This window comes from Monodelphis domestica, chromosome 1, assembly GCF_027887165.1.
Source record: "Monodelphis domestica isolate mMonDom1 chromosome 1, mMonDom1.pri, whole genome shotgun sequence".
NCBI classification, from domain to species: domain Eukaryota; kingdom Metazoa; phylum Chordata; class Mammalia; order Didelphimorphia; family Didelphidae; genus Monodelphis; species Monodelphis domestica.
In genome coordinates this window covers 551979384-552006146 of record NC_077227.1, presented here as the reverse complement: position 1 = coordinate 552006146, position 26763 = coordinate 551979384, and the positions used below count along the sequence as shown (strand labels likewise).

At 33.3% G+C, this 26763-nt stretch overlaps 1 protein-coding gene across 6 annotated transcripts in view; it reads left to right on the top strand.

Annotated features, from left to right (window-relative positions):
- Positions 1–26763, top strand: part of SNTG2 (syntrophin gamma 2) — a 771339-nt gene that overhangs the window by 442404 nt on the left and 302172 nt on the right. For all 6 annotated transcript variants that reach the window (XR_008915522.1, XM_056813383.1, XM_007476197.3 and 3 more), the window contains one exon: positions 20280–20407. Coding sequence is in view for 5 of the 6 variants with exons in the window: in XM_056813383.1 (XP_056669361.1) it covers positions 20280–20407 (128 nt within the window). In the remaining variant the exon portion in view is untranslated. The remainder of the gene's footprint in view (positions 1–20279; positions 20408–26763) is intronic.

Sequence of the window (26763 nt, the reverse complement as noted above, 5' to 3'; positions counted from 1 at the left end):
ATTTTTAATTGAAAAAATTTTTTGTTCAGTTCTTGGGTATTAAGTAATATAATCAAAGTGGATAATAATATAACATATTCTTTGTCATATAGTAACATGATATACACTATTAATATCATGTCAGGAGACATGGCCAATTTTGTATTATTATATCTATGGGAGTGAATACTATATATCCCTTATGTAATTTTCACCCTGTTTCCTCAGTGGTGTTATGTACTTCTTGGATATGAGTGGTTGAAACCATTGATGGAAATAACTATAAGATCTGTCTTAGCACATGTACCTTTGATTTATTTATTCTTATTTGTATTATATAAATGTAAATTTGTGTTTTTTTGTTGTTGGCTATAGAATGAAAGTTATTGTATTGTGGATTACTATGGACTCTGAGATGAAGCAAATGATTATAATTATGAAGGAAAAGATAGAGGTAATGGAGACATGAATGAAAGAAAGAATGATTGTAACATATGATTTTGAAAATTATTTAAAGGACAATTGTGGGAAAATTAAGAAAGTAACTAGATTATAAAGGAAAGAGGCTGAATGAAACAAAAAGCAAGCCTCTTTGTTTCCATTAAGGGATATCCCTGTTGTATCTGATGATATAAAATAGAAAGTAAAGTCACACAAATTGTTTATACCAGAGAATTTAGAATTGATTAAATGTAGAACACCATCCTTTGCCATAGAACCAAACAAGGTTGTGAGAGAATTTCAAAGAGTTATAGACATTTTTAATATAGATTATGGTGATTTTAATTTATTAATGAAATAAGTATTGGGAAAAGGGAAAGAAATAAGTTTATTGATGAGACAAAAAATGATCCATTATTGACCCCAAGGCCAGAATCTTTTCAAATATGGATATGAATAATAAAGATTATTATAAATTGATAAAAGAGACCAGAAAGTCAATCATGGATTTCATGAAAAGGCACAAAAAATGCCTAGTCTAAATTTGAAAATATCAAACAAAAAATTAATCAAACACCTACAAACTTTCTGGAAAGAATCACTGATGCAGCCAAAATCTTTTTAGGCCTTAATGTTTTGGAGGAAGTAATAATTGCTTATATTAAGAGAATTTTTGTGAAAAATGAAATCCCTAAAATCAAATTGTTCTTCAGAAATAATTGCCCTGATTGGGAGGAAATGGGATTAGAGGGATTGAGAAGAAAAGCAATGTATTTGTATATTGATAATGAGGTTAAATATGAGGAAAGAGACACTTAAAAAAAATTGAGGGATGCAGAAAATAAAGCTAGAGACAGCACAATAAAGGAAGTGAAAGCTGTGGCAGCTCTAAAATCTGTGCAACCTAGCCACCAATATAAGCCTAGGAAAAGGAGATGTTGTCCCCAAAGGTGTTTCTTGTGCAATCATGCTGGGCATTTTTTCAGGGATTGTAGATACAGAGGTCAATTTTCAAGGCAATTAAATAAAAGCAGAAGGTACAATAGACTGAAGAATTGTAATAATAATGATAATAATAATTGGAACAATTACCAAAGGAGAAATAATGGTAACATATGCCAAAATGCTTGCTGCCAGGGGACTCAAGGACCAGATTTAAACTCTATGCTGGAGTGGGTTAAATCCGGAGCAAGGCCCAAATACAATCAAGTAGTTAAGGGTGATCAGGACAAAGGGGCATATTCATTATGAAGGTATACCCTGAGTTCTTCTGTATTCGAACAATCAAGGGGAAATGGTGATGGAGATAAAACTAATGAAGTTATAAATGATATGATCAAAACAAAGGATAATGTAATTTGTGTTAATAATTGTGAGGAAAAAGAATATTGTAATATAAAATTAGTGGAAAATTCTAATGACTGAGTAATAATGGAAATTAAAGAAGAATATAAATTAGATAAAGGTAATGTGATTGTAAATGAAAGCAATGATACCAAAGTAGAGATTATAAGGGCCAATGAGGGTAGTGAAAAAGCTGATTATGGTGTTAAAGATGTGAAATCCTGGGAATATCATGCAATTCAAGCAGATATAAATTTAGATGGACAGGAAATGACTGAGCTTTCTCACTGATGTTAATGTGCTTCCACCAGTGTTGGAAACATTCCAAACACCAAATAGTATAGAATGATAATCTTCTGCTTGATACTAGAGCCAGTATATCAGTTTTGCAAAGCCTTCCTAAGAATTGTAGAACTGTTGGTCCAATGGAAGTAATAGGAGCTACTGGAAAACCACAGAGAGTAGCAAAATTACAACCAAAAATGATTACCTTAGGTCCATTATCTTTGGAACATGCATTTATTTGTATGCCAGACTGGCCAATGAATATTTCCTGTAGAGATTTATTATGTAAACTAAGAGCAACATTCGAATGTACTGATACTGGTGATATCTCATTACATCCACCAGAAAAATCTCTGAAAACTTTTCCATTGCTATTCTTATATTAAGTCAGTACAGAGGGTGACTTAGATTCAATTCATCTAATACCTTAGAATATCCCTTAAGATCTTTGCTCAAAGTCTTCAACAGATGTATTATATATTGAAATCAGCTACTCCAGTCAGGGTGAGGACTAAGGAAGGACCAATTCCTTGTGTACCTCAATATTCCTTGACTAAAGAAGCAATTGAGGGAATAAGACCAAAGACTGAATCCCTAATCCAACAAGGGATCATAATACCTTGCTTCTCCAAATTTAATACCCCTACTCTTTCAGTCAAAAAGCCAAAGTTAGATAAAATGGCAAGGTCGTATATCATTTTATACAGAAATCAAGAACAGTCAATGATTCTGTAATAAAAACACATCCCTTTGTACAGCTGCTATCATCTCTTCCATTCCAAGTCAGACAAGATATCTCATTGTGGTAGATTTATGCTCAGCTTTTTTCTCAGTTCCAAATCATTCTCAAAAGATCTTAGCTTTTACCTGGGGAAAAAACTCAGTGGAAGTGGACTTGCTTGTTCCGGGGATTCACTGATTTTCCAAGCCAATTTTCACAAATTCTAAGTAGAGATGTACAAGCTATAACATTCAAAGAAAGTAAATTAGTGCATTTTGTGAATGATATTCTCCTTGCATACCCAAATGCTAAAGTGTGTCTAAAAGATAGCAAGATTCTTTTGTTAGAGTTATATAAGTGTGGGCATAAAATCTCCAAGGCAAAATTACAGTGGGTTTTGCCTTGAGTTCAATATTTTGGTTTTATGTTATCAGAGGGTTCCAGAAGTATCACACAGAAAAGAATAGCAGATATACAAAAACTGAGTGCTCCTAAGAGCAAAAAGCAACTCAGAGCTGTTCTTGGAACAACTGGTTTCTGTAGACAATGGATACCTGGGAATAGTGAATTAACAAAATGTCTGACAGATTTAACCAGGAATACAGAATCAGAACCTCTGAAACTAAAGCCTAAACAGCTGCAAGCCTTAAGTAAACTTAAAGAAGCATTTTTTCTGCTCCAGCTTTGAGTATCCCAGACTGTACAAAACCATTCCAACTGTTCATCAATGAAACTAAAGGTAATGCTTCTGGTGTACTTGCACAGACTTGAGGACAAAGTTATTGTTCAGTTTGCTATTATAGCTGTCAATTTGATCCAATAGGTGCTAGTACAGTTCCTTGTCTAAGGGGTGTAGCAGCTTCTGCAGTGTTAGCCCAGAACTCAGCAGATTTAGTTTTGGGATGCCCATTGAGTGTGTATTGTTCACATCAAATAGAAACACTAATGAGGAAATTTCATACTCAAGCTTATTCAGAACAAATGATTTCTAAGTATGAAATTATTCTCCTGGATAGTGAGAACATCCAGTTGAGGAGTTGTATTAAATTCAATTACACTTCTTCCTGATTTGCCAGACAATGGTGGACATTTACATGAGTGTGTAGAAGTAGTAGATCTAGTGGATATGCCTAGGATGGATTTGAAAGACACCCCTATTGAAAATCCAGAGTTGGTATTATTCACAAATGGTTCTTCATATTTGTATAATGGAATTAGATGTACTGGTTCTGGAGTGGCCACCTTAGTGTTCAAGGGGCAGAGCTAGTGACTTTGAAGCAAGCATGTCTTCTAGCTGATGATAAAAGTGCAAATATTTTTATGGACTCTCTTTATACATTTTCTGTATGTCATGCTACAGGGAAGATCTGGAAAGAACGAGGTTTTATTACTGCATTGGGAAAACCAATTATTCATGCAGAAAAAATAACTGAGTTGTTGGATTCTATTCAAAAACCTAAATAGCTAGCAGTGATCCATTGTAGAAGTCATACTTGTGGCAGAGATTCAATATCTAAAGGAAATCGTAGATCCAGTGTCACTGCAAAATTTGGGTGGTAGACAAGTTTTGTCTGGTAATTGTGGATAGATTGACAAAATTGCCTGAAGCTTTTCCATCTAATACAAATACAGCTAATTTTGTTCTGAAGGTATTAATTAAGGAAATTATTCCTAGATCTGGTGTGCCATTTACCATAGACTCTGATAAAGGATTTCATTTCACACAACATATCTTGAAAAGAGTCTATGAGAATCTAGGAATAACACCTAAATATCATGTTCCTTATCACCCACAAAGTTCAGGTCAAGTGGAGTGTGTGAATAGGGAACTTAAGTCTATGGTTCAGAAAATTGATGGAGGTAGTGAAAAAGCTGATGATGGTGTTAATGATGTTAAATCCTGGGAATACCATGCAATTCAAGCAGATATAAAAATTGAATGGACAGGAAATGACTGAGCTTTGTACTGATGTTACTGTGCTTGCACCAGTATTGGAATCATTGCAACTACAGTACAGAACCATATGTGTCTGTAACTATTGGAGACCAGATTTATGATCTTCTGGTTGATACTGGAACTAGTAAATCAGTTTTGGAAAGCCTAAGAATTGAAGAAAAAATTGGGAGTAAGGAACTAAAACTGAGTGAAGAGAATTAGGAAAGGTTTCATATAGACAGTACTTCAAGTTACTTTCAAAAAAACTTGGGAAGACTTACAGACTTACATGAGTTAATTCAAAGTGAAATGAGCAGAATCAAAATATCATTGTACACAATAACAATATTTTAACAATGGTCAATTGTAAAAGATTTAGCTATTCTGATCAATAAAATGATCCAAGACAATTGTGAAGGACTAATAAAAAATACCATTTACTTTCTAGAGAGAGAATTGATAAACTCCCAGTGAAACTTGAAATATAAAAGTGTCCTCTTATTTTTCATGTTTTTAGTGACATGGTTAATATGAAAATATATTTTACATGATTCACAAATACAATTTATATCATATTGCTTGCTTTTTCAAGGAATGATGCAAGGCCTAGAAGAAGGAAGAGCATTTGGAGGTCATTTTTTTAAATGTTAAAAATAAAAAATCAAGTTAAATAAAATAATTGAAGGGACTGATTACCTACAATTTGAAATTATCAAAAACAAATATAAAATTTACCTCCTTCAAAGTTCATAGACTCTCCAAAGTCTATCAATGGATTCCTAAAGGACACGCATGGACTCCAAGTTAAGAAACTCTAATTTAAGTTATTGCCTCAGTGATGAGGCAGACGGGAGCACAATGGCTAAAGTTTTGGACACAGAAGCAGAAATACCCAACTTCAAATCCAGCCTCACACGTTTGCCAACTGGGTAATCCTTATTAAGACATTTAAATTCTCTGTGCCTCAGTTCCCTCAACTATAAAATAAGGACAATAATAACACTTATTTTATAGGATTCTTATAGGGTTCAAAAAGAAATATTTGTAAAAATTACTGAGCATAGTTCCTGGAATATAGTAGATGCTACATGGATTCTCATTCCCTTCCTTCTTACCTTTCCATTAATACAAGGGCAAAAGCTAAATTTGTAGAGACACATAACAAGGTAGAATCAGGATCTCAATTTTTATTCCAGGAAAATTTTCAAAAAACATTTAAAGAAAGCAGTGAATTTAAGCACTGTGTCTATTTCTTGAATAATTACCATGAATTGTAGAATGAAAAAGGATTTAGATCATATGATCCAATTCCCTACATTTTCTTGATGGAGTAAATCTTTCAGTCTCATTTTCCAAAACTCAAACTCAACAATCCAATTGATGAATGTAGCCCCATATGTCCTTCCTTACATATATACAATTACTGCTTTAAAATAGAGCTACAAATTTACATCAATCATAGATATTAGAATTGTATCATTTTGGAACAGTATTTATTCCTTAGGGACCATTTGGTCCATCATATCATTTTCTGATCATACATATCTTCAACAATATTATTTGTGCCACTTCACATTAAGGGGTTCTTTGACTGAAAAAGGAAAATCACAAATTGAATGTTTTTCATCAAAAATCTCAAAAAAATTTAAACTGCAATTATTGTTTATATTTTTCTCGTGTGCACATCAAAAAGAATTAGTAAAAGAAACTAATCAAATGAAAATTAGTGTTGATATTTTTGGCTGCAACTGTATCCTTTCATTTAACCAGAGCAAAAGCATTTCATATGAACAACTTCCTTCAAATACTTTTAAAATTTAGACATGCTGACTGAGTCTTTCCTAGAATAACAATTCTTTGGGAAAAAAGCATCTCTCTCTCTCTCTCTCTCTCTCTCTCTCTCTCTCTCTCTCTCTCTCTCTCTCTCTCTCTCTCTCTCACACACACACACACACACACACACACACACACACACACATACACTACTATCACCACTACCAAAACAAGAGGATAAGGAATAAACCTGGAAATATATCAATAAATGCGAAGCTTTAAATAAACATTTGGGAAGTTTATTTTTGCAAGGTTTAGTTTATTTCTTCATTTATTTCCCTAACATGTGCTTTTAATTGCCTGCAAAATAACCTTACTAGCCTTATCTAATAGTTCATTTCACATCTATTTATAATGCTGTATGTGTGTGTGTGTTTCATTATTGCTGTTCTTGATAAGGCTTAAAATGGATTTCTGTATCTAAGCCTATTTGCCCCCATGTGAAAGTGAAAATGGTGATATCTTACAAGCAGATGACATTGTTATTGTAAGAAGAGTACAGTTTGTCATCCTGTGCTACACACTCAGACTCAGATATATAATGTGTTATTCTTTGAGCTAAGGGCTATTTTAAAAGAAAATTGCACCTAGAAATTGAGTGAAGCCTAAAAATGTTTTAAAAATATATCTTAATATTGTTTTATTTAAAACAAAAGCATTGGGAGAAGACTGACTCATAGATATTCCCCACTGACTAAAGCAATTACTTACAGCCTTTTGGGAAAACTGTCTCTCTCTTGAGCTGACCAGATTCACAGTAAATACAGATACCTAGTTTATATAATAGGAAACAAATCAGGAACAAAATAGGAACAAATTCAGTAAAATTCCAGTAAAATTTCCTCATAGATTAAAAACCACAAATATTCAATTAGTCTTCAGATTTCACACATTCACAATTCTATTAGGTAAAGAAATATATCTCATCAAACAGGGAAATAGGAAAGGTAGGAGTTCGTGAAAATGGGGAGGGAAATAGAAAAGAGGATACATTATTAGAGTCATTAAAAATAAGACAGATTCTTAAAGAGTGAGTTTAGTTAGTACTTGAAAAGAGATGCCATGCATCCAAACAAATAAAAAAAGAGTATGCTAGATTGAAATGGAAATTCACAAATGTGATCATACTAACAGAGAGGAATAAAGCAAAGAAAATGGACTAGAGATAATTATTAATAGAGAATATGAAACATTTTCAGGTAAAATTATCATTAAAAGAGTATAGGAAGGGAGTCATCTGGGTGGCTCAGTGGATTGAGAGTTAGGCCAAGAGATTGGGTCCTAGGTTCAAATCTGACCTCAGACACTTCCCAGCTATTTGACCCTGGGCAAGTCACTTAACCCCCCATTGACTATCCCTTACCACTCTTCTGCCTTGGAGCCAATACACAGTATTTTCTCCATGAGGGAAGGTAAGGGTTTAAAAAAAAGAAAGAGTATAGAAAGGTATTAGAAAAACTCATCAACATAAATGAATTGGATTTGTACAAAGGTTGGAAAGGTGGTTCAATGTGACAAAGTGCATAATTTGATATATTTTTTTAAATGACAATACTAGATTCTATCACTATACACAGAAAAAATAGAAAAAATAAAATGCCATTTTACTGAAAATAAAAACTTAAAAAACATAAACAAAATAAAATAAATATTTTCTTTTTAATAATTTTACTCTGATGTTGAATTATTATAAAATTCCATACATAAAGCTGAACAGAGGAAAGGATTATATTTTAAACTCTTAATCACTTATTATATACAACTTCCTTAAAAAAACATATAAAGATGGTTTAGCAGCAGAGAAAGCTGGAACCTCTCCAAGAATGTTTTCAAATCAATCTTAAAATAGTACCACAAAATGAATATAGGAGTCCCAGACCAATAAGGGACCAATGTGAAGTAACTCTTCTGTGGAAAACAACTTGAAATCACATGGCACTGACATTAAAATTGATCATGTAGTTAACACATAAAAACTTCACAACCAGATGCAGAAAAAATAAAAGGAACATTTTCAGATTATAATCCAAAAACATTATAATCAATAAGGGTTCATGAAAAGACAAATTAAAAATGAATTAGAAATTAAATAATCTATTTCTTCAAAAGAATTCAAAGAACAAATTATATAACCAATCAATTGAAGAGAATGACAATGAGGATACAACATATCAACATTTATGATATATAGCCAAAGCAGTACTTAGGGGGATATTTATATATGTGAATGATTATATCAATATAATAGAGAAAAAGCAGAGCAATGAATTGGGCATGCAACTAAAACAATTACAAATAGAACAAATCAAAATCCTCAGTTAAAGGCTAAATTGAAATTCCTAAAAGTCAAAAGAGAAATTAATAAAATTGAAAGTAAGAGAACTATTGAATTAATAAATAAGACTAGGAATTTGGTTTATTAAAAAAAAACAAATAAAACTGATACAGCATTGGTTAATTTGATTTTTAAAAGAGAATTAAATTATCAGTAACACAAATAAAAAGGGTGAATTCACCTCTAATGAAGAAGGAATTAAAGCAATCATTAGAACCTATTTTGCTCAGTTATATGACTATAAATCTGAAAACCTAGGTGAAATGTAAGGATAATTTAAAAATATATATAAATTTCCCAGATTAACAAAAGAGGAAATACAGTATGCATATAATCCCATCACAGTAATAGAAATTGGAGAAATGATCAATGAACTCCCTTAGAAAACATCCCCACAGCCAGATGTAGTCACAAGTGAATTCTGTCAAACGTTCAAAGAAACATTAGTTCTAATACTATATAAACCCTTGGGCAAAATAAGCAAAGGAGTCCTTTCAAATTCTTTTCATGACACAAATATAGTATTGTTTCCTAAAACAGGAAAACTAAAAACAAAGAGAGGGAATTACAGATCAACTTACTTAATGAGTATTAATGCAAAAATCTTAAATTAAATACTAGCAAAGAAACTACAGCCATATATCACAATGATTATTCACTATGACCAGATGGGATTTATAAACTGGAATGAAAATGATCACCATAATTGACTTATTTCAATAAACACAATGACAAAAATCATGATTATCTCAATTGTTGCAAAAAAAATTCTTTGACAAAATATAGCACCCATTCTAATTTAAAAAATAGAAATCTTATTAATAAATGGGCTTTTTCTTAAAAAATAAGTGATATTTATCTAAAACCATCAGCAAGTATCATCTACAATGGGGATAAATTAGATGTCTTAACAGTAAGATAAGGAGTGAAGCAACAATGCTAATGGATGAGTTATATTAATATAATGAAAAGGAAGGAAGCAAAGGTCTAGAATCTTAAGAGAAATTGTTAAGAGAAAGTAATGAAGTAACAGAGAAGAAAGTCAATTGTCACCATGAGGCTTTTATGTATCTATTTTCCCTATTCATAAGTGTAGTAAGACTGTCTTTTCTTAGTTTGGGGAATTAAGACTGATTTTGTCCCATTGAATTTATGCATATGTTTAGCAGAGAAAAAGTAGATGGACCTTAGAGGAACACCTTTCAGATAGCCTAAAAGTTCATAAGTTATTTACTTTCTTTGACTTTGCATATTCCCTTAAATGTACTTATTGGTGTGTGCTGATGTGGTTTCATTTTATCTTCCTTGGAGAAAAAATCCTATCATCCTCCCAATGCCTCATTCTAATCTGTTTGCCATAACACTCATGCACTCCAGAATTGGTTGAATTTATACAGTTATAGTATTATAATATTAACTACTCTTTATGTAATCTTGAATTTCTTCATATCTCCCCTGATAAAGCTAAATAAAATGTGTGATATAGTTGAAAGAGAAAAGATAAAAAATAAATATTTACTTTGATCCTGGCTTAACAGGTTGCTTTATGACTATATATAAATTGCTTACCCTCTTTGAGAGTTAGTTTTCTTATTTGAAAAATGGACATAAAAATATCAGATTGGTGATTTAATAGACTTGTTAAAAATCTAAGGGTGTATCTTTAAAATGAAAAGTGCCATCAGTAACTGAAATAGGAATAATGTTAATTTGTGAAAAATAAGACTATATCCTTCAGAAAAATTCTAAGAAAAATGTCTCAAACAAATACTTACCTAGAGTCAAATAGATTATTAAGTTTGTGATGAATAAATTAAGTGTTAAAATTAAAATATTTCAATTTAAATAATTTATCTTGTATTTCAGATTTTGGTGTCATTTTGTCTTTATTTAAAAACTGAATTGAAAAATAGATTTTCCTGCCTTTGTGGGAAATGATAGGCTACCCTTTCAGCTATTATCCTAAATTAATACATATATAGCTGAAATAATTTTTGAAGTTTTATATTCTAGAAACAAAACTTTATAAACACCATCAAATCTTTATAGCCAGAGCTCTTGTGCAACTAATAAATGTTCACATATAAATGTTGTGCCCCTTATAAAAATTACTTAATTAACTTTGTGCCACTATAAGTATTTTTCTGTTATTTTCCTAAGATTAAATGCATGCTTTTCCTAGATAACTAATTTAGATGTAAATGTTGTGCTCTTTCCAGGGAACAAAGCTCAGACCATTGAGAAGTTTGCTAATTTTGATTCCAGGAAACCTTGAGCTCAAAGCTTATTATTCTCATTAAAATAATTAGCTTTCAAGTATTTTATTTTCTATTGTTATTGTTTATCAAGAAGAGTATGTATCATGCTGCAATTTTTCTGAATATATTAAAGTATAGTCTGCATTATGCTCCTTAGGGTACCTTCTTCTTTGCCCAGATAATTTCCTAATATATAAAACCACAAAGGGTCAGCTCAAGTCACACCAATTGATTTAGAAAGCAGAGTTGCCTAAGCCTTTGAGAAAAAGCAGTGAATTCTCTCTTGTTAGAGCTCTTCACAAAATTGGTCATGTAACCTTTTATCAGATTTATAAAGTGATTTAATGTTTAAGTTTAAAATAAACTAAATGATATTTGAGGTCTTTCTTCTGATCCTGCTCAAGTCTGTTCTCTTACACAAGGCTTTTTCTAATTTCTTTCTCTCCCCCCCCAATTATTAGCAATCTCCACCTTAAAATTATTTTATATATACTTTGTATTTATGTGTGTATGTATCTCTCCACCTTTTTCCTCTTCTGTGACCTTGTTCTATGAACTAAAATAGAAACAAAATTCCAGTTTTTGATAAGGCAAGATGGGCTTGATGTGGGGAAAAGATTTCAATTTAATTTGCTTGAAACTGATTAAGCAAATTAAATCCATTCCTAGATATGCATTTATGCAAACATGTGTAAAGGTGGAAAGAAAAAGTAAAGAGTTGCACTTAGATAAAAAGCATCCATAAGTGTAATATGGGGGCAGGTGTCTTTAGATATGATCATGTTCTAAATGGGGAGAGAACTTAAATGCCTTCAGCTTGATATATACATGAATACACACACAAATACACATTCACACATACACACTCACACACATCAAATAAATTTAAGATAATTTGTCCAGGGCTAAGAGGGAAGTAGGGAAGGTATTATCATCTTGTGGAAATCAGGAAAGGCTTCATTATTTTCATAAGGTATTTAAGCCTCCTCTTGACCATAGTAGGGAATGGGCTCCATTGTAGTAGGACAAGGCATTTTATCCAAGAATCATGTTCCTAATCCCAGCCAGTAGTTTATGGTTCAAAGAGTTACAATAGGAAGGGAATTCCCTGTCATTAAGTTATAGGTGTAAACCTTAAAATTTCACAGACTTATGAATGTTAAAAATTTTACTCCACATTGAGGAATCCTCCAATTCCCTACTTGAAATAATTCCCTACCAGATAGTGAGAACTCTACTTGAATGTGAAAACTCCTTGCTATTGGAGTATCCCTACTCCACGCGTACTTAAGACTGCTTTGGGGGAGAAAACTCCTTGCTAAACAAAGAAAGTACTTGGACCCATGCTCATAACAAGGCAAGGAGTTCTTTGAGCCAGGCCTGTTTTTAGAATTGATACAATGGGATGCTAGGTACCTAAAAGGGTCGGGCAAGTTTTCTCTTGATGAGATTAGTTGACTCAGCTGTGTTTTCTCTCCTTCAGACTTACTGAGGAGATTGGTCGACTTAGCAGGAATTTAGATGGGCAGTCCTTTGGAAAGAGTCTACAGTGATTGGTAGATGTAGGGACTTAGGGGATGTGACATGGGAGAAAAACCCCTATATAAGAAAAAGCAGAATCTGTTGATGAGATAATCCTTTTGGAGAAATTCCTTTTGGAGGATCTCTGATGAGGACCGCTTGGGAAGAATCTCTTGAGAGAGGCTCTGGAGAAGGGAAGTTTGTGGAGGACAATCTCTAAGGAGGTCTTGCTGGAGCTCCTGTAAGGGGACTCTGTCCCTCTGGAGGCTCTGGAGAGAGGCCCTTTGGAACATTCTCTGGCTGGAAGGCTCTCTGGTGAAGTCAGCTGAGATGGAGCTGGCCTGGTGTCACTAGAATCCTTGTTTAGGCAGACCTTGTGGTGAGTGTTAAAAGACTGACTGACTGATCTCTCTCTCTCTTAAGAGTCAGGTCTAGGCCATATTGGCTTAAGACCCTTCATACTTATTTCCTTTTTCTATCTTTTTCTCTTTTCTTTAATTCCACATTTGTATTAATTAAAATCTCTATAAACCCAGTTGACTTGGGTATTTGAATAATTGGGAATATTTCCCTGGCAACCACCTTATATTTGATTTAAAAACCAAGACACTGTAGTGAAACATTTTCTGAGGTCAAATTTACTCACCCTCTCTTATATCTATCACAGTTTATATCTTCCACCATTTTAACTCACTACAGTTTAAGACATCAACCATTTTAAATCTCACAAGGGTTCCTTAACCTTCATTCTCTTTGGTGAGCTTAGGAAGTCCTATATGTTGAGGTCTGGCTGACAAGAGTCCTAGTTCCATTCCTGGCCATTAACTTATAGACTTGGAACCAAGAGAGGAGTTAATTCCCTATCACTACATATAGGATCCAAGCTCATGGCTTGCTCTACCTGGTGAAAGAAGGAATTGTCTACTACTGAAGCACAGGATTCCATTTCTCCCCTTTCTTTCTCTGGTAAAGGTAAGGGACAGCAATGATTCTACCTTTTCCACTCTGTCCATGGAATGGGGGGGGTACAGATTTCAGAAAAATCAGGTCTAAGTTTTACTCAGCAAGTCATGAACTAAGAAGAAGTGCCAATGGCTTGTTACCAGTTTGATGCTGACATGAAGAGGTAACTCTAATTACATGAAGCTTTATTAGTGATGCATTCACATTTCACACTAGTAGAGGTTGGTGGTAGACATAAACAAAGAGGCACAGATAGTAAACTCTTTAAGAAGAATTATGGAAGAGAGAAAAGAAGACAATGGGGGAAGAAATTCCATTTGGGAAACAAGATAATACCTGTGGAAAGAAAGAACTAACCCCTGCCTCAGCCTAAGAAGCCACTGTACTGTCAAAGGACTGGCAATGATCACTCCACTGACAAAAGGATTTGAGTGGGATTTTTTATAGGGATATTCAAGAATATTCATCTGTCCATCTGCATGGTGGTGGGGTCTAACTCCTATTATAAAAGAATTTTTTAATGTTCCCAATATTTGGATCTTGGGAATCTCACATAATGGGGCTTATCTTCTAGATATAGAATGGCTCTACCCACTATTCTGATATTGGCTATTTCAACAATGATGTCCCTATGTCAAGAATCAGGACAGGAGATTTTTTTTGATATCAAATTAAAACTACATCTATTACAAGCAAGAGTAGCAAAACATACCTCAGGATCACAAAACTGAGACTAAGAAAAATCAGAGGATCATGCAGAAATGAATTTCTTCTATTATTCTAAAACTAGTATTTCTTCTGCACTCATGTGGAAACAACTATTAAACTTGCTAATATATTTAAAATATAACAAATTTTGGGAACATTCTGCCTATATAAGCTATTCTATACTTCCCTAATATCTTAAGCAGAGCTACTATTATAAATGATGTTTTATACACACACATATATATATATATATATACATTTTTCTGCCATATGTAACACCTTTAAGAGAAACCTCCTATTTTCCCAAGGGCTAATCAAATCTATTTTCCCCCTTTCCTCCTACAATATATGGTCCAAGACTATTAGACTGTTCATTTACTGTATCTGCTTTTCATAGTCATTCTCTCATTCTTTGCAATCACTTTTTTTTAATGTCTCAGTATCTGACTCAAGAAGCTATCTCATCACCTATATCATACCTTTCTACTATACTGCTTCAAATATTCCCTGGAGCAGGGAACAAGAACCAGTTTTACTCAAATTTTATGTATAATAAGAATAAATAAGTCCCAGGATCTTAAGGTACTATTATATAAATGAACTGCATAAAGTTTTGTTTTTTTTTTTTCATGGAGCTTCTGACCCTCATTTCAACAGCATAACAGTTCTCTGTTTTTTCTTTCCATGTTCTCAGTTGCCTCAGATTTCATTACAGTGTTATGAGTGATCTCTAGATAAAGAATAATAGTAATAATAATGATAGTATCCCACTGCACAGATAAAGAAAACAAGACACTAAGATAGTAAATGACTGCCTTCAGTCTCACAGGTTGCAAATCAAGATTCAAACAGAGCTTTTCCTGATTCCAGTTGCTGCAATGTATCCATTTGGACCACCTATCTGCCTAGAAAAATGAAGTTTTATATTATAAAAGTGTCCCAGACTGTAAAGTCACATCACTGGCATAATGAAAAAAAAAACTGAGAAGGAAAAATTAATAGGTATCAAAAATCTGGGAGCTAAAAACATTATTTCTAAAGAATTACAGGAACAGCATGAATGAAGAATGCAGCTTTTGAGTAGGTGCAAATTGCCTGTCTTGTTTACAATTCCTCTTCATTTGTACCATTATAATGACATATCTACTAATATTCCAAGGAAACTTGGAACAATACCTGCTTTGTGATGCTTTTTTCAGCATAATTTTATAAAAGGAAATTTTTAAGAGGCCTTGTATTACACAGTAACTCTGGAAGGCAAAGAATCTCAGATTTTTTGTGCATGACCTGGGATAGCTCTACGTTTATTTTTATTTTATTATTCTTATTTGATCAATTTCAAACATTATTCCTTAGTTACAAAAATCATATTTTATTCCTCCCGCCCCTCCTCCAACCCCTCCCATAGCCAACATGCAATTCCACTGGGTATTACATGCATCCTTGATCAGAACCCATTCCCATGGTTTTGGTGTTTGCATTAGCATGTTCATTTAGAGTCTACCTCCCCGGCCATATCCCCTCTACCCATGTAATCAAGCAGTTGTTTTACTTCTGTGTTTCTACTCCCACAGTTTTTCCTCTGAATGTGGATAGTGTTCTTTCTCATAGATCCCTCCAGATTGTTCAGGATCAATGCATTGCCACTAATGGAGAAGTCCATTACATTTGATTGTACCACAGTGTATCTGTCTCTGTGTACAATGTTCTCCTGGTTCTGCTCCTTTCGCTCTGCATCACTTCCTGGAGATTGTTCCAGTCCCCATGGAATTCCTCAACTTTATTATTCCTTTGAGCCCAATAGTATTCCATCACCAACATATACCACAATTTGTTCAGCCATTCCCCAATTGAAGGGCATCCCCGCATTTTCCAATTTTTTGTAACCACAAAAACTACAGCTATGAATATTCTTGTACAATCCTTTTTCCTTATTATCTCTTTGGGGTACAAACCCAGCAGTGCTATGGCTGGATCAAAGGGCAGACAGTCTTTTAGTGCCCTTTAGGCATAGTTCTAAATTGCCTCCAGAATGGCTGGATCAATTCAGAACTCCACCAGCAATGAATTGATGTCCTAACTTTGCCACATCCCCTCTAGCATTCATTACTTTCCTTTCCTATCATGTTAGCCAATCTGCTAGGTGTGAAGTGGTACCTGAAAATTGTTTTGATTTGCATCTCTCTGGATAGCTCTACTTTTAGAATCATTGTGTCTAGAGCTGGAAGGGCACTTAGTATCCTTTAGTTCAGACTTCAAACCCAAGTATTCTGACTAAATCTCTAGTGTTTTCCATTATACAATACTGTGTATCATTGGGTGTTATAAAATTCTCAAAAATCCTCATCCTCAAATTTAATCTTAATTAATTTTCATTTAAAAATCACTTATAGCACCTTGACTTAATTGAAAGGGGGAAAAGATACTATGACAACTAAGGTTGCATGACTTTAAGAAATTTGGAAATCCCTAGAAGGTCAAAGACAGAAGGATCGTCAGATAGCATCTAGGCTAAACTCTCTATTTCCACTCCTCTGCTCACTTTGCAAAAACTGGAATTAACAAACATATCAGTTTTGCCTTCCCATGGTCTAGGTTAAAGAGGAAGAGATGACTCTAAAATTATATGATGTTTTCTTTCCAAATTTGTGTTTTATTTTGATGTGTGCTATATTGTCTTTTAGTCTTTTCTTGAATCAAAACCCCCATTTCAATGTCCTCAACTACTGATATATTAAATCCTTTTCTATGTTGATTAACATAAATTTTATAGATATTAATTTTCTTAGAGTCATGATGTGATTTGTGACATTGGATACAAGAGTCAAAGTGAACCATTCACTGTCTTGTAATATCCTTGGAAGAAAGTAACATAAATGGCAATTGAAACACTTGATTTACCTAGGTTTTGTGCATTATTCCTACTAAAAGCATGAAAAATTGACAGCTACAACCTGCTGGGTTTTGGTTCAGCTGGTGGCCTCATGCCTCATTACTTTTACAAGCTATTAAGCTGTTAGTGATGGTGGGATTTTTTTGGAGGAGGAGGGGAAAGTTGACTGATCTCAAAGGAACAAGTTTTTCCTTTTCCTTTTTTCAGTTACCTTTCTGTTCTCAAGAAGGTGGGATCTATGAAACACTGGGGGAAAATGGTTAGGCATTTTCCTATTTGAGAAATGAAAATTTCCATCCTCTCTGATTTTGTTTCTTCTAAAAATGAAGTGGTTCAACTATAAGACTAATAGAAATTCTGAGATCATTGATATCTTTTTCATATATCATTGACCATATAAATAATAGTACCCTAAAATACATCATGAACACCTGACATATTGTTTTCCTTTGTAGAAGAAGCTATTTGGTTTTGATTTTAATATTGGCTGCTCATTCTTTGTTCATTTGTCCATGGTGTAATATCACTGCTGAGTATCACTGACAATGGTTACTAATAGAGATCCTTTTGTAATTTGGCAGAATCTTAGCAAGTGGTAAAGGAAAAGTTAAAGAAAGTTGTCATTGAAATAACTACCTTTTGCTTCTTTTCTCTCTCTTTTATTCCTTTCTATAATATGGGAGTGGGCTCACCAGTGCTACAGAAACAGAATTTTTTTTCTCATCATATTAGAAAGGCAAACTCTCTTCCTTATTCTCCAAAATATGATTTTCTGGTCATGTAGTAGAAACACTTTTAATTCCCTTCATCACTGTCTATTGATTGAACTCATAAGTGAGAGAAAATTTGATATGTAAACAAATACAATTACCATGTACTATTGTAATTCTTTGCTATCAATTTTTTAATGTTTCAGTTCCTGATGCAAGAAGCTGTCACACCACCCATACCACCTTCCATTTCTAGCTTTTTAGCTCTACCTATTTATGTATTAACCTTTTTACTGCACTTTTTTTTTCAGTTCAGACAATGGCTTATGAGTATTCTTTGTAAAGCGTTGACTTAAAAAAAATTCAGATTATAGTCAATCTTGATAACATTTTTTTCTTGTTCCTATTTGTTTACTTTCAATTCTGGGAAATGAAAAGATAAAATGTTTTACAGAATACAGTCAAGGCCTTAAGAGATAAATTCCTTTTCTAGACAATGAATAATAAATTTGTAAGTTTACCATTGGGGTAAGCCAATTGTTTTTCTTGCCCTTCTACCCCTTTATTATTTCCTTCTTGCAGTACCCTCCCCTAACCAATTATAAGGTTCTAAAAATCTCTAAAAGAGTTATAGGAGCAGAGGCAACAAATAGCTCCTAGTAGGCCCACCAAACACTTTTCTTCAATCTGAAAAGGATGAAAGATGGCAAAAATTCATCTTATAGACATCAGAGATTTAACTCTATATATAAAAGGGAAAGCTCAGACACTATAATGTTGGTGCCATCTTATGACATGTGCATGGGTCCTGGGTGTCTTGAAGATATAAAATTTGGGTTCTCTTTTATACATAGAAGCTCTATAGTAGCCAAAAGGTATTCCATTTATTTCACTATCCAGGGTTATTGTGAATAGAAATTTTCCTCAATAATCATCTACAAGATAACTTTTATTTGACTTATTCTATTTAATTAATTTTATTTTATGTTTTAAATTATGATCTTAAAAATAATCTATGATTACAAAACCATAACAATTTTTAATTGCATGGAAAAAAAGATGAGATGAACAAGACATGACCTTAGTTCTACATTTTCATTTGGGAAATAAAAAGTAGTCTTGTTCCCCTTTATATGCAAGAGTCATAATACAAATAGTCATTAGTATCCTTGATTGTCATCAAAGTCTGGAAAATTTATGAGAAAGAACGCTATACACATTCAGAGGAAAAACTGTGGGAACAGAAACACAGGAGAAAAACAACTTCTTGATCACATGGGTTGATGGGGATATGATTGGGTATATAGACTCTAAATGATCACCTGAATGCAAACATAACAATATGGAAAAAAGGTTTTGATCAAGGACACATGTAAAACCCAGTGGAATTGTATGTCAGCTATGGGAGGGGAGGGAAAGAACATGACTCTTGTAACCAAGGAAAAATGTTCTAAATTGAATAAATTCAATTTTTTAAAGTATGGAAAGTTATCCTTTTTATGTTAAGATATGAGTGGTAAAGATAATCTTCATTTCAGCAATGAAAAAACACACTTCCTTTTTTCTTATATTGTATATTACTAGATAGTCTTATTCAGAAAGCTGTTCCTAAATTAGCAAAGGAGGAACCAGTATATTCAACTATAATTTTATTGTTTCAATACTTAGTTTTCAGATTCCATAATCCATGTGCATAAGTTCCTTTCCCCCCCTCTATATGAAATAGTTTGATACCTATTTAGTGCCTCTGTTGTAATGATTTGAAATGGTTCATCAGGTTGGAGACAGTCTGTTATTATTATAATTTCCCTTTGCATTTTCTGTGGTAGGTATCTGTTGTACTACCATCTTTTATGTGTTTGTGAAATAAAACATTGACTGTACAAAATTATTTCAGTGCAAAAAGTAATAGCTCCACAAAATACTGAACAATTCAACAATATTTGTATAGGTAAACATTTAAATTGATCAAGCCTTGAAGGCTTTCAACTCTTTTTTGCTTCCCTTTCTTACCTATCCTGATCATTCTCTTCTCTGTCTATTATCTTTTCTTTACCAACCCCCCCCCCATTTTATCAAATTATTTCATTTATGCTTTGGTTGCTCTTTCCTCTCTTTCCATCTTATACATTTAATAAAAATGTTTAAGTAGTCACTCAAAGTTTGAAAAATCTGTGAAATTTTTAAAAGATCTTTGAAGAGATAATTTCATTTGAGGCTTTGGTATAAGTAACATGGTTTAATAATCATTATTATGTGAAACATTATTTTTAGATTGTAGAGCCATTCCTTATATGTGGTTCTTTCTGAACTGATAGATTGTGATTATTGATTTTTATTTATTCTGTACAGGCACCATCATCACCTTCCTCGCCCATAGCTAATGAACCAAAATATGAGAAGCGCTGGCTAGACACCTTATCAGTTCCTCTCTCTATGGCTCGAATCTCAAGGTACAAAGCTGGAACAGATAAATTAAGGTGTGTAATCATCATCTGAAAAGGGAAGAATTAATCATTTGCATTTTATTTTTATGATAAATGTACATACAATTTATAAAAACATCCATATTTAATTTAATTACTATACAAATCCATGCTTCCTATATTTTCATATTGTTTTTCATTTCCCATATTCAGGAAAACACCATGGGAAAAATGAAAAAAAGTCAATAGAGGACTGGTTAAAATGTTGGTGAAACTGTGTCCGTGTGTATTATGTGTGACACACAATTATAGGTCTCTTGTGCTTGTCTGGGCCAAAGCATCTATATCTATTGGAAAAGAAAACTCTTTTTCCTTAATTTAGAATATTGAGAAATATTTTTTTTATGCGTGAGAAGACTTGCTTTCTTGTGATTGAGCTAGCCTTGTGACCTGGAAATCTCTGAAACTTGGCAGGCATTATTTTGTCTCCTATATATGACCTTAAGGATCTGGACTTGACTATTTCAAAAGTATATTCTATATTTAATCATCTATGTTTTGGTGTGGCTGCCCAAGGTGACAAGATTCCATTATTGTATAACTTATTATTGCTTTGCAAACCCTATGTTTAATTTTTTGATAAGTCAAGTATCACTACTTCTTTCAACTACCAAGTTCTCAATGCCTTTATCATTTAATGCTTGGTTTTTAGAAATGTTTTCTGGCCTGTCCACTAATGATAAACCTCAAATGAAACAGTGAGAGTTTCTCACTGGGCATGTATATGAAGTCTTTCCATACTGATAGAACCTGCCAGAGTTTTGATCTGTTAGCATAGTGTTTGAGTGCTTAAGGTCAAGTCTAAGCTTATAAGGTAGAAGAGACAGGCTTTAGTGGGTTTAATTTGTTTGTTGGCATATTGGTAGGATGTCACCTCTTCCTTTGTATGATTGAGACTTTCTTCTTGATATAACTAAGAAAAAAACTATGAAAAACATTTCAGAATCAACAGCTATTTCCATCACTTATGATGGGAAATAATTTTCTCTTCCATGAACATAAGCTCAACCACTGGAATAAATAAATAGGCAGAGAAATAAAAACCGAACTATTCCAAGGCTTTGCATCTGATGCAGAACAAAGAATCAGTCTGGTAACATACTTCAGTTCTTCTGAGATTATTAGTATCAAACTCTGTATACACTTAGGGTGAATTGGCAAGGGTCAGATAGGTAGTTAAGTGGATAGAGTGCTGAATATGAAGTGACAAAACCCAGAGTTTAAATTGTGCCTTGGGAAAGCATTAGCTGGATGACCCAGGAAAAGTCACTTTAATTCCTTAAATGTTGGTTTCCCCATCTATCAAATGGTATTTATAATAATATCATCTACTTTATAAACTTGTTTTGAGAATCAAATGAGAAAAATATGTAAAGCTTTTTTACTTATACTAAAAAACTGTTTGATTGCTAGCTATTATTATTACTGTGTTTCAAGATGTTCATAATAGAGAAACTGAAGAGAAACAAGTAATTTCAGTAAGGATTTTTAAATGTAAGACCATCCATCTTATATAAATGATATAGAAATATATGTATGTATATCTTTTCTTATACATATATTGGCATTTGCATCTTTCTTTTGGTAAATAGAATAATATTTGGAAATGTAGACATAATGCTTCAGTCATCATTTATAACCACTAGAATACAAACCTTTAATTCAAAACTGTATAAGACCTTAGAATCAGGAAACTTAAGTTAAGTGTCTAGTTCTTTTCCTTACTCTACTTTGACCTTGGTAAAACTACACAATTTCATCTCTTAAATTGGAGGTGAGAGGGAGCAAGTAAAGTATTTGTTTGCTGAAGTCCCTCCCTTACATGTGCATTCTGCCTGTTTATCTGTCTCAAATAGTAATAAATTAGTCAGAATTTATGTACCTTCTCTGTTCCAGTCACTGTGCTAGCTCTGGGGATACAAACATAAAAATGAGTTTACATTCTAAAGGAGAGACAATTACATATACAAACATATGAAGAATTAATATTAAGTAAATGAATATAAGGGAGTTAAATATAAATATTTAAAGAGGGGGAGGTTACTAAAAGTGGGGTAATCAGGAAAGTTGTCATGTAAAATATGGTACTTGCACTGCATCTTAAAGGAAAATGGGAATTTTTATGAAGAATCAGGAAATAAGCAATCCATTCAAGGCATGGCTGTAAGTCAATGCCAATGCATGGGAATGGGAGATGTATATTCATTTGTGTGCAACAATAAAAAAACAGAGTTTGCTCTGTTACACAGAGAATGTGTAGTGGACAAGGAAGCCAGAAATATAGGGAGAGAGTGAAGTGGGTCCTGAAGTAAGTACTTAAGTAGCACAGTGGATAAAATGCTGGACCTAGATTCAAGAAAACTCTTCTTTCTGAGTTCAAATCTCCCTTCAGTCACTTATTAACTATGTGATGGGGAAAGCCACTTAACCATATTTGCATATTTCCACCTCTGTAAAATGAACATAAGGAAATGGTAAACCACTCTAAGTATCTTTGCCAAGAAAACTTCAAACAGGGTCATGAAGAGTTGGACACAACTGAACAGTAATAATAATGACAACAAAGGTCATGAATAACTTTAAAAACCTAAACTTGGGAATTTATATTTTATCCCATATACCAGTGTTAGTGAACGCTTTAAAGCTGGAATGCCAGACCCTACACATAGACCAAGTAGCATGTCTGCTCCCCACGAGAAACATCATGGTATGCCCCACCCCACCAACTAAGCATCAGGCGTGCCCCCCACTTACTTCACCCAGGGGAGGGAGAAAGTTCTCCCAGTGGGCTGCTAGGCATAGGGGTGGGAGAATTAACAAATGTCTTCAGGTAGTGTAGAGAAGGGGAGAGGAGTAGCCTGAGCTCTCCAATGCCCTCCAGCTCTGTCTTCTGTGAGCCATCCACAATACCCCCTGTGTGCTCCCCTTGGGCAGCTGAGCAGAGGGCTGGTGGATGTTGTCATCAGGAATGGTGGAGAGGGGCAGGGGAGGAGCTCCACTGAAATCCTTCTGCCTAGTAATGAACTCTAGACTGGGGTATAGAATCAGGGGATATGTCGTTCCCACAGAGAGTACTCTGTGTGCCATCTTTGGCACCTGTGCCATAGACTCACCATCACTGGCATATACAATAAGAAGTCAGTAGATTTTGTTGAGAAAATTAATGATAGAGTTACATTTTCACTTAAGGGAATTTAATTAGAAGCTGTGGGGAGAATACATAAGAGTAGGGAAAACTTTGAGTCAAGAAGGCCAATTAGATAATGTTTCAATAATTTGAGTGAGGACTAATGTGGAATGGCTTGAGTCAGTTTGATGACTATGTACATGTACATGGGGAGAAAATGTTTAATGTTTGAAACATTATAACAACAGAAATGATGAAATTAGGCAACAGTTTGGACATAATGGATAAGAGTGAGAAGTTGGTTCTGAGTCAACCAGCAATTTATCAAGTGGAGACTATGTGACCCCTAAATTAGAACACAGGAAAGGGAAGAAATGAAAAAGGGAGAATGGGAGAGAGTGGGTTGTGAGAGAGAGGATTAATCTTAAGTGAAATAAAACAGCCTTGTATACTTAAAGTATGAAATATTAGTGTTATAAATATAAATCTGGATATGCAAAGAAAGGCATAAATTAAACAGTGTTTACTCTGAAGGAACTTAAAGTCTAATAGGGGAGATAACATGCAAACAAAGTTACAGTTATGAACCTATAAGAAATAGTATGTTTTGGGAGCTTGGAGGATTTATCAGGGGTGGAGTTCTCTTTTTTTAAATTAGGTTTATTTATTTGATTAATTAATTTAGAATATTTTTCTATGTTACATGATTCATGTTCTTTCCCTCTCCTCCTCCCAACACTGCAATAGCCAATGAGCAATTTCACTGGGTTTTATGTGTCATTGATCAAGACCTATTTCCATAATATTAATATTTGCACTAACATGATAATTTAGAGTCTATATCCCCAATCAAAAAACCATTGAACTTTGTGATCAAACAGTTGCTTTTTTGTCTGATTTTTGTCTGATTGTGAGAGATTTAGAATACTTTTTCATGTGCTTATTGATAGTTTAAATTTCTTTATCTGAAAATTGCCTATTCATGACCCTTGCCCAAATATTTATCAATTGGAGAATGGCTTGGTTTTTTGTGCAATTGATTTAACTCCTTATAAATCTGAGTAATTCGACTTTTGTCATAATTTTTTGTTATAAAGATTTTTCCCAATTTGTTGCTTCCCTTCTAATTTTGGTTGCATTGGTTTTGTTTGTACAAAACCTTTTTTAATTTAAAGTAATCCAAATTATTCATTTTACATTTTGTAATATTCTCTATCTTTTTATTGGTCTTAAAATTTTTCCTTTCCCATACATCTGACAGGTAAACTATTCTATGTTCACGTATTTAGAGTTTCTTTCTTTATATTTAAGTAATTCATCCATTTTGAATTTATCTTGGTGTAGGGTGTGAGATGTTGATCTAAACCTAATCTCTACCATACTGTTTTCCAATTTACCCAGAAGGTTTTTGTCAAATAGTGGATTTTTGTCCCAAGAACTGGAATCTTTGGGTTTATCATGCACTAGCTTGTGGCAGTCATTTACCCCAAGTCTATTCCACAGATCCTCCCTTTCTGTCTCTTAGCCAGTACCAAAATATTTTGATGAACACTCCTTTATATTACAGTTTAATATCTGGTCCTGCTAGGCACCCATCCTTCACATTTTTTCATTATTTCCCTTGATATTCTTGATCTTTTTTCTTTCAAATAAACATTATTATAATTTTTTCTAATTCAGTGAAAAAGTTTCTTGGTAGTTTGATAAGTATAGCACTGAATAAGCAAATGAATTTGGATAAGATTGCCATTTTTATTATGTTAGCTCATCCTACCCATGAGCAATTAATCTTATTCCAATTGTTTAGATCTAGTTTTAATTGTGTAGAAAGTGTTTTATATTTGTGTTCATATAGTTCCTATGTTCATCTTGGCAAATAGATTCCTAATATTTTATATTATCCAGGGTGATTTTAAATTCTAACTCTTGCTGCTGATATGTGTTGGAAATATATAGAAATACTGATGATTTATGTGGATTTATTTTCTATCTTGAAACTTTGCTAAAGTTGTTGATTATTTCCACTAGCTTTTTAGTTGATTCTTTAGGATTATTTAGTTAGACCATTATATTATCTTCAATGAGTGATAGTTTAGCCTCCTCATTACCTACTTTAATCCATTCAATTTCTTTTTCTTTTTTAATTGCTACTATTAGTTTTTCTAGTGCAATATTAAATAATAGAGTTGCTAATGGGTATCCTTGTTTCACTCCTGATCTTATTGAGAAGGCTTCTAATTTATGCCTATTGCAAATTATGCTTGCTGATGGTTTTGAATATACTGTTTATTATTTTTAGGAAAGACCCTTTTATTCCTATGCTTTCTAGAGTTCTCAATAGGAATGAGTGTTATATTTTGTCAAAGGCTTTTTCTCCATCTATTTAGATCAGTGGTTCTCAACCTTTCTAATGCCATGACCCTGCAATACAGTTCCTCATGTTGCAGTGAACCCAAACCAAAAAATTATTTTGGTGGCTACTTCAAAACTGTAATTTTGCTACAGTTATGATTCGGAATGTAAATACCTAATATGCATTATGTATTCTCATTGCTACAAACTGAGAGGTTGAGAACCGCTGATTTAGATAATCATGTGATTTAGATTGGTTTGGTTGTTGATATGGTCAATTATGTGGATGGTTTTCAAATATTAAACCATCTTTGCATGCCTGTTATGAATCACACCTAATTCTAGTGAATAAACCTAGAGATCATTTGCTGGAGTCTTTTTGCTAGGATTCTATTTAAGATTTTTGCATTTATATTCATTAAGGAGATTTTTATTCTTTCAAGTTTCTCTTGGTGCCATCTTCTTTCCCCCATTTTTTTTTACATATCATCTTAAGCCACTTAGTACCCCAACCTCTACATATGAATAATTCTTCTAGGTACTATGATAGTGAATACAGTTTTTGAGAGTTACAAATATCATTTTTCCATATAAGAATATAAATAATTTGACCTTACTGAATCCCTTAAATATTTTTCCCTTCTCTTTCTTATTTACCTTTTCATGTTTCTTTTGAAATTTCTATTTGGGCATCAAATTTTTCATTTAGTTCTGGTCTTTACAAATACTTGGATATCTTCTATTTTATTAAATGCCCCTATGTTTCCCTGGAAGTATATATTCATTTTTGATGGGTAGATGATCTTGGTTGTAGACCCAATTTTCTTGCCTTTCTGAATATCATATTCCACTCCTTGTTGTCTTTTAGTGT